This window comes from Cicer arietinum, chromosome 6 (assembly GCF_000331145.2).
Source record: "Cicer arietinum cultivar CDC Frontier isolate Library 1 chromosome 6, Cicar.CDCFrontier_v2.0, whole genome shotgun sequence".
In the NCBI taxonomy this organism is placed as follows: Eukaryota; Viridiplantae; Streptophyta; class Magnoliopsida; order Fabales; family Fabaceae; genus Cicer; species Cicer arietinum.
This window is the reverse complement of record NC_021165.2, coordinates 1,193,265-1,202,024: the sequence shown is the minus strand read 5'-3', so window position 1 is coordinate 1,202,024 and position 8,760 is coordinate 1,193,265. Positions and strand designations below refer to the sequence as shown.

At 33.9% G+C, this 8,760-nt stretch overlaps 1 protein-coding gene and 1 pseudogene across 1 annotated transcript in view; one reads left to right on the top strand and one right to left on the bottom strand.

Annotated features, from left to right (window-relative positions):
• The window catches only part of LOC101490622 (delta-1-pyrroline-5-carboxylate synthase), a 5,702-nt gene extending 1,754 nt beyond the window's left edge, over positions 1 to 3,948 (top strand). The window contains exons 7-21 of the mRNA XM_073369751.1: positions 1 to 16; positions 181 to 331; positions 415 to 579; positions 693 to 770; positions 1,109 to 1,198; positions 1,305 to 1,391; positions 1,511 to 1,597; positions 1,701 to 1,797; positions 1,914 to 2,017; positions 2,108 to 2,183; positions 2,316 to 2,466; positions 2,567 to 2,635; positions 2,862 to 2,928; positions 3,023 to 3,093; positions 3,587 to 3,948. Of these exons, the coding sequence (XP_073225852.1) occupies positions 1 to 16; positions 181 to 331; positions 415 to 579; positions 693 to 770; positions 1,109 to 1,198; positions 1,305 to 1,391; positions 1,511 to 1,597; positions 1,701 to 1,797; positions 1,914 to 2,017; positions 2,108 to 2,183; positions 2,316 to 2,466; positions 2,567 to 2,635; positions 2,862 to 2,928; positions 3,023 to 3,093; positions 3,587 to 3,662 (1,385 nt within the window). The 3' untranslated portion in view covers positions 3,663 to 3,948. The remainder of the gene's footprint in view (positions 17 to 180; positions 332 to 414; positions 580 to 692; positions 771 to 1,108; positions 1,199 to 1,304; positions 1,392 to 1,510; positions 1,598 to 1,700; positions 1,798 to 1,913; positions 2,018 to 2,107; positions 2,184 to 2,315; positions 2,467 to 2,566; positions 2,636 to 2,861; positions 2,929 to 3,022; positions 3,094 to 3,586) is intronic.
• A 1,156-nt stretch (positions 3,949 to 5,104) lies between these two features.
• LOC101490303 (mannose-1-phosphate guanylyltransferase 1-like) overlaps positions 5,105 to 8,760 on the bottom strand; it is a 4,432-nt pseudogene continuing 776 nt past the window's right edge.

The window sequence follows — 8,760 nt, the reverse complement described above, 5'->3', positions numbered from 1 at the left end:
CTGTTATCATTACAAGGTGCATTGCCGTTTTGTTTTTACATTTATCAAAAGTACCGTTTTTAGGGCATATTTGTTTCCACTCAGGAAATGAAATGCCAATAACACTGAAATCGATTATGTATATTACCTACTCCATTTGATTCTCATGTTACCTGCCACATTTTATTTTTCTCCTTTCAGTGGCAATGCAGCTGAAAATCTCACTAAAATCGTCCAAGGACAACGTATTGGCACCCTCTTCCATAAAGATGCACATAAGTGGGCCCCATTAAAAGAGGTTGATATACGTGAAATGGCAGTTGCAGCTAGGGACTGTTCCAGACGGCTTCAGGTTTATTTTATATCTTAACACTTAAAAATGTCTTTCGGATAATAAATATTATCGAGTTTGAATCACCTAATCTTACATTACAGGCCTTATCATCGGAAGAAAGGAAACAAATTTTACTAAATATTGCTGATGCCTTGGAATCACGTCAGAAAGAGATCAGAGTTGAAAATGAAGCCGATGTTGCTATTGCACAAGAAGTAGGATATGAAAAATCCTTAGTTGCTAGGCTGGCTTTAAAGAACGAGAAGGTAAGACAGTTCATGTAATGAATAAATTATTGAAATTTTGAATTAACTGTACATAATTGTTAAATTTTAAACAAACTACAAAATTTCTCATGATAAACTATGGTAACTAACAGATTGTAGGCCTTGCCAATAACATACGAATTATTGCAAACATGGAAGATCCGATTGGTCGAGTGTTAAAGCGAACTGAGGTAATGAAAAGTTTGTTTTGGCTATATATATGACATGATAAATTGCACGTCAGCTATCTGTTCGCAAACTTTTGTTTTTTCCGTCAAAAATATGAAAAACACCCATAGCTGATGCCACTATTTAATTGAATCAATTTACTTATTATAATTATTGCAGGTTCTAGTTTTGCACCATACTAGTAGATACAAATGAAAAATTACATGTGTTATTTTGCAAATTTGTTTGTAATTGTTACCGAGTCATAAAATGATGTTTCGAACAAGTTTTTCATTGACATTCTTGATTGTACTGGATAATAATGATCAATGATATTTCTGACAGCTTCATTTTTGTTTAGCTTGCAGAGGGGCTAATTTTGGAGAAAACATCGTCTCCTTTGGGAGTTCTTTTAATTGTTTTCGAGTCTCGCCCTGATGCATTAGTACAGGTAAATTAAACATTTTCTTTTGTTTCTTTTCACCTTCTTTTAAGACCTGGTTACTTTATGCTGTTTATCTGCATTCTAAGCTAGTGTCTTCATATAATCTGAACAGATAGCTTCCTTGGCGATTCGAAGTGGGAATGGGCTTCTCTTGAAAGGAGGCAAGGAGGCTAAGCGATCAAATGCAATTTTGCACAAAGTTTGGTTTCAATTTCATTGATAATTTGTGAACTATTTTATTTTATATTGTATTGTATTTGGTTAGGCAGTTTCATCAATAAGCAATTTTTCAGGTAATTTATCATATTAAAATTTCAGGTAATTACGGAAGCCATACCAGATACTGTTGGTGGAAAACTTATTGGACTCGTGACATCAAGAGCAGAAATACCTGAACTACTTAAGGTGAATACAGTCGTAGAAATTAATTTCTAGTTTATAAGCTTTCCACTCTTGGAAGATTGAAACATTTAACTAAACTGGAATCTGCATTCTATTTATTTTTCAGCTGGACGATGTAATTGATCTAGTGATTCCAAGAGGCAGCAACAAACTTGTTTCTCATATCAAGAGTTCGACGAAAATCCCTGTTCTTGGTCATGCTGGTAAGACCTTTAAGCTTAATATGCAAATAATGCTTGATATCATATGGCAAATCATTTTTTTTTAAATAATATAATAGTGATTATTATATATAATGTTATTTTATTACCAAAATCAGATGGAATTTGTCACGTCTACGTTGATAAATCTGCTAATTTGGAGATGGCAAAACAGATTGTTCTCGATGCCAAAATAGATTATCCAGCAGGCTGCAATGCCATGGTAATTTGATGTATGTACTGGATGATACGGCAAGCTTTGTTACTTTTCACCACCATGCATAATATATGTTATTTGAATTTCAACTCTTAGGAAACACTTCTTGTTCATAAGGACTTGGTAGATAAAGGCTGGCTCAATAATATTATCGTCGACTTGCGGACAGAAGGTATGATTTTGGTAAAACTGTTCTATAATTAGAGTGTTATCTGTTTGTATAATTTTTTATAAAAAATTATCTGATTATAAAGTTTAGCTTGTAAGGTTTTTGGAATAGTTAGATGATTTAACATTTATGCAGGTGTTACATTATACGGAGGACCCAAAGCAAGTTCTCTGTTAAATATTTCACTTGCACGTTCATTACATCACGAGTACTGTTCACTGGCTTGCACTGTTGAAATCGTGGATGATGTTCATGCAGCTATTGATCATATAAATCTTCATGGAAGGTATAATGTCACTCTCATTTTTCTTGATAAGAAATTTTTGAAACGTATTTTTCTTTCATTCATCTTTTCTGAAATTGTCACAAATTTCCTTTTCTGGCAGTGCACATACCGATTCCATTGTAACAGAAGATCATGAAGTAGCCGATGTATTTCTTCGTCGAGTCGACAGGTACGTTCAAAAAACAATATTATTTTCGTTCCCTCTAATAAAATGTTTACGTCGCAGCATTTCATTATTTTGTGAAATTTAATTTCTGTTTTGGTTACAAAGTTTGGTATTACTAATAAACAGTAAACACAACAAACCTTTTCCTTTTTAAGCAATTAACCATTTTTTGATATTATACATCATTGTAATGTGACATTTTTGTGAATAATGTTTGTTACTTTGGCAGTGCTGCTGTTTTTCACAATGCTAGTACAAGATTCAGCGACGGGGCACGATTTGGACTTGGTGCAGAGGTATAATAGTAGAAAATATTTTCCTTCTTACTATCATGTAGCTTGTGCTAAGGTTGTTGATTTAATTCATAAATTCAATGTTGGGCTTTAATAGGTTGGAATAAGTACAAGCAGGATTCATGCTCGGGGTCCAGTAGGAGTGGATGGACTGTTAACAACCAGATGGTATGAATTTAAGAAACATTAAATAAACCTTTTAAGTTACTTATACAACTAGAAATTTCATTCAGTCTCTTATTTAGTTAATACGATCAATTTCAACTATAAAAACGAATCACAATAATATGTGGTACTGAAGATTTATGTGAAATTGGTATTCATTTATGCCTATGGGTCTGCATTGATTGATTTATGTGAACGTATCTATATAAACATTTGGGAGACTATTTGAGCGAGTTTAAGGAAACAATTTATTACATGTATATAAACCATTTTTAACTTTATTTCTATAAGCTCTTTAGGATAGCTTATATGAAAATACTGACTTTATTTTATCGTTTGTTATAGAAATAACTTATATATAAGGACTTGTATGACAAATGCTTATACTATAAATGCTCAATTAAGTTGTTTATCCAAAATGGGCCTATTATCAACAACTAGAAGGCTTATAAAAAGGACTATAACTGATACATGAACTATTTATTTGTCGATGCAGGATTCTCAAAGGAAGCGGACAAGTAGTAAATGGTGATAAAGCGATTAGCTACACCCACAGAGACCTAGCTACTTGATTTGTAATTTTTACTATTGAAAATCTACATGAAAGGAGGGAAGGTCACTTGGTTGTTCTTTATTTTCTTTACTCTTTTTTTTCTATGTTGAGAGTAGGGATCAAGTTGTACAATTCATTAGAGAGAAGCGATGATAATTTGCGTTACATGTTGCTGATTTTGTATTCATGGTGTTTGTACAACAAATTTTGGAAGTTTGTGATCGTTGTGTAGGAATTCTTTCAAGTTATGGCAGTTTTTACTTTTTACAGTTATGAAAATAAAAGCTTCACCTTTAAGGTTCTTACTTATAGAAAGAAAGAAAAATGTTTTGCTTGTTCCATTGCTGCCATGTCATTGTTTATGCCATTAAGATTAAGAGAACTTGAAATCTCTCAGTAGATAGCCTTCATAGACAGACATTGTTCTTAGTATATATTATTTTTTATTTAAATAAATATAACTCTGACCGTAGCCAATATTTTTTCTTGTTCTGCCTAAAGCAATTGAGCTATCCTTCATCTTACATATCCTGTTACTAACAATCTTACATGCTAAAATCACTTAGCATAAGATTATTCATCTCTATTGATTATTCAAATAATTTTTTTTATCAAATTAGTTGTTTAAAGATATGCACTTGTCACCAAATTCGTTTAAAGGACTATATACTAACACTAATTTGATAAACAATTCTTTAGACAACCAATATAGTAACACTTTTTTTTCTTAATGTAGTAGTAATTCAGTGATAAATTTGTTCAGAGGATTAATGTTGTAATATTTGAGTTTTTGAAGTACCTAGTAAGGGGCTTGTTTTATTTTTAAGTCATATCTGTAAACTATTTATTTGGGACCTGTTTTCATTTAGGCTTGTATTCAATTTAGCAACCTCATATAAACCCGCATACACTATTAGTGGTTTAAAGCATGCATGTTGCTAGAAGAGTTGTAGATAATTTGGTTTTTGTTATCGGAAGAAATGAAAGCAAAAAAGAAAAAGGGGGTAAGAATGAAGAACACGGAAGTTACTTATCAAAAAGTTTCTTCCATTTTAGCTTATTTTTCCAAATGCAACCAGATTGTTTTTAATTGGATGTGCGAATGGTTGAATTGGAAAGGCCAACTTAAATATAAATCTACATAAAAACCATATATTGCGGGATATTTTTTAGGATGAAACTTAGGTCTTTTTCCTCATTTCCCGTTCTTTTCTGTGTAAAGTACTCACAAAACAGTTGAGTTTAGAAAGTGCAAAAGTTGCGAAAAGGTGAAAAATGTTTAATTGCATTTAGTGGCAGTTTATTTTGTAGAGAACACATTCTCCTGTTTTTATACTAACATTGCCTTACACTTTTCAATTTATAATAAATAAACGATATCTGCATTAGAGCATTTGAATCCACACAAACACCTCTATGGCTCTACCATGGCATGGCGGTCTGATGCGAAATACAAAGAGGTAAAAGAACAAAACATGTGAACACTCGATAGGCCGCATGATAGGGAAAATTGTCTGCCAAGAGTCCCAATTTGATCACCCTCACGTAATCAGAGAATTTCTGTACATAAACACTTAAAATTACACAACTTTACAATAAAAGACCAATTTTATGCCCTTTTACATAGACACTGACCTTTCACCATTATAAATTATGGCATCGCTCATTCTAAACCAAACTGACTTGTACAATGTGATTAAGAATAAAAGGAAATCAAATGAAACAAATACATATTTCTTTTAAGACTCAAGAACTTACTACCTTCCTAATCACATCACATGCTAAGAACTTTAAAGGCAGTAGCCTCACATGACTATTTCTGGATTCAGAATGCTTGTCTTGATTTCCTTGTGGGGCAAAACCACACCACCATTACTGTAAACTTCATCACACACATGGACATCTTCTCCAAGGATAGTCATATTCTCCACACGGGCCCACTGCCCAACTGTGGAATGCCACCCAATGATGCTGCTGGATATGCACGCATGCTTCTTAATCCGTACTCCTCGCATCACAGTGCAACTTGAAAGCCTGACACCTGACTCAATGTTACAGCCAGGACCAATTGCAACATCAGGTCCAATGAGACATCCCTCGCCAATTTTGGCTGTCTCATGCACAAGCACATTCCCCAAAATGTGAGGGCCACTGGCCAACTTGGAAGAAGCTTTCTTCCTCAGTGAGTCAAGGTAAAGTCGCAGGCCTGTGATATAGTCCCTTGGTTGTCCAATGTCCATCCAGAATCCCGGCAGGACCATTGCATACAGCTTTTTCTCTGATGCAATCTTTGGAAACACCTCTTTCTCAATCGAAGTGGGTCTCAGTTCAATATGATCCAAAACTGAGGGGTTCAACAGGTAGATCCCAGCATTGATTTTGTTACCAACAAATAACTTTGGTTTCTCAACAAATTTCTCAACCTGCCCGGTGGTCTCTTCCATCACAACTACACCATATTTTGATGGCTCGTCAACCTGCACAGGTAGATGAAATTAATATAGTGAATGCTATAATTTGCAATAGATTTTTTTTTTTTATTCAATTCTGTTACCTTTGTCACCATTATGGAAGCATCTCCTCCGTGGGATTTGTGGAATTCAATCATTTCTTTTAGTGGATACTCACTGATAACATCACTGTTGAGAACAAAAAAAGGCTCACCAGAACCATCTATCAGCTTATCTCTGGCAAGAGCCAAGGGACCTGCAGTCCCCAATGGTTCAGTTTCTTGAGAACAAGTGATTTTGATGTCGAGTTTTTCCTCAAAATCCTTCAAGAAATTCAACATCACCTGCAAGAGGAAGTGTTGACAAAATTCAAAATAAAGATACTTTGTTTACATAAATCTCTTTGAGAGTGACTGCACGGTTTAGTAAATTGAGGCACAATCCATACCTCTGGTTGGTAATTGATAGCCAGCACCACTTCAGTAACTCCAATTTCCTTAAGAGCCTCTATCTGCAAAACAAATTAAAAGGTGAAAGTGTAAAACACATGACATGATGGTTTATTAATCCATATACTAAGACAAATATACAGAAAAAACAAAAATAAATATTTAAGTCAAGCACCAATTGTACTCACAGGCAGCAATAGGATGGTGAAGGAACAAAATATAACAAAAGCAGAAAAAACAGTCAATATTAAATGAAATTTGAAACTCATTCTCAAGCAAACAAGAAAAAAAATCTCCACTTAGTGAGGAGGGGGAAGAAGATACAATAAAATAAAAAAAACATGAAAAAACCTAAGACTATATTAACCTAAAACACATTGATGATGGAGGAAACAGCTACTGAAAGCAATCTAAATCAACTCATTCATAAAATCTATACTTAGACAGACTAAAATGGAAAACTAAATCTATTGTTTCTCTGATTCAAGCAACAAAACGAAACTGCTTTTTCTTATCATATATCTAGATAATAGAGTCACATGGCAAATAAAGCAGGCATAGTTTTGACAAAATTAAGCAAGATTCAATGTTGATTGTTGCCTAGTTGGATAGAAAAACAATGTTGCAAATCACTTATCCAAGAGTCATTACTGCAAAACCTTGACTGGTCCATGATATCAGGTTGAAAATATAACAGAGGCTATTCAAAAACAAAACCTATCTCTAATTTATTCAGGTAGCATAGCAGTTGTAATACTCAAAGAAAAGAGGCATCAAAAGCCTTACCTGATGCAGAATCATGGGCTTGTTAGCAAAATCAACAAGAGGCTTGGGAAAGCTGAGTGTCAGTGGCCTCAGCCTTGTTCCAAACCCTCCAACCAGAATCAATGCCTTCATTGTGATGTTTCCTTTACTTTTCCAGCAAATTATAAATTTTGAAGCAGATCAAGAAAGGCTAACAGAGAACAAAAAATAAGATATAAGAAAACACATTCTAAGCTGTCCTATAAATATGCATGACAGGAAACATATAACTTGCAAGTAACAGGCAAATAATTTGCACCTAAGCTGTGACAAGTGTACTGAGGAGTGTGACACGGATGCAGCTACAGATGGTAACTGAAATCGAAAAGCAAAAAAAGTCTATCAATTAAGCTTAAGAGTTAAGATACGAGGCCCTAAAACTTAAGTTTGTCCAAAAGAAGCAAAAAATTATCACATTGTGTCAATACAAGAACCATATATCTAAGAATGGAAGTAAACACGAAACAAAAGGTTTAGCTGTATATGAAAACAAAGACAAAATCCAGCTATGCAATGGCACTAGCTTTTAATGAGAATGACAAGTATCACGGCTACCGCGTAGCTTTGGAAAATAATTTACTTTCCTTTTCAAAAAGCACTCACAGAAAGTTAGCTTATCTAGAAAAGGAGTTATATATATATATATTTTCTCCCGAGTAAACTAATCCAACCCCACACTCAACTTTGGATGATCATTAAGTATGAGATTGTTTCCTTGTTTCAATGTGAGAAGATTTCCTATATAGCTTTCATTATAAAATAATCTCCATTTAAAAAGCTTTTAAAGTAAAGTGCATTGCATTAACTTGACATTAGAGGACAACAAACTAGGTTTGGCTACGGACAGACGAAACCTGTAGAAATTCACTAATTCCTAACAGCCACCCTTTGCCAGTTGCCACATTACTTACGATATCAACAAGTTTAGTAATACAACAAAAGATTGAGTCAGGTCAGGTCACATATTCACATGTATACCGTATGAAGGTAGAGCAAGTACAATTGAGTCTACTGCAATCACCATGGAAAAAGGCTTTTTTATATTATTTTCAGGAATAAATTTCTCAAAAAGATAACTATGTTGGAAGTGAATAGTGGTTACGTTAAGCCTTCCCCATTTGATATTCAAATCCCTAACAGTGGAGGTAAAGTTTTCCTTATGTTACATTCCACTTCCACTATGGTCAACCTTAGGTTATAGCTGAAGCTAGCTTTTACCAATAAAAATATACTGAAGAATCTCCTAGTCCTAGATCCCATTGGGCCCAAACTCAACAACCTACCTTTATATCTCAACACTACATTATAAATTTCAGTAGTAATTCCATTTTTTTTAATAATTTTCACTCCAAATACACCATACCCAAAAAAGCTTGATATTTTTTTTGTTTTTCTTAACTCTCTGATTGTTAGG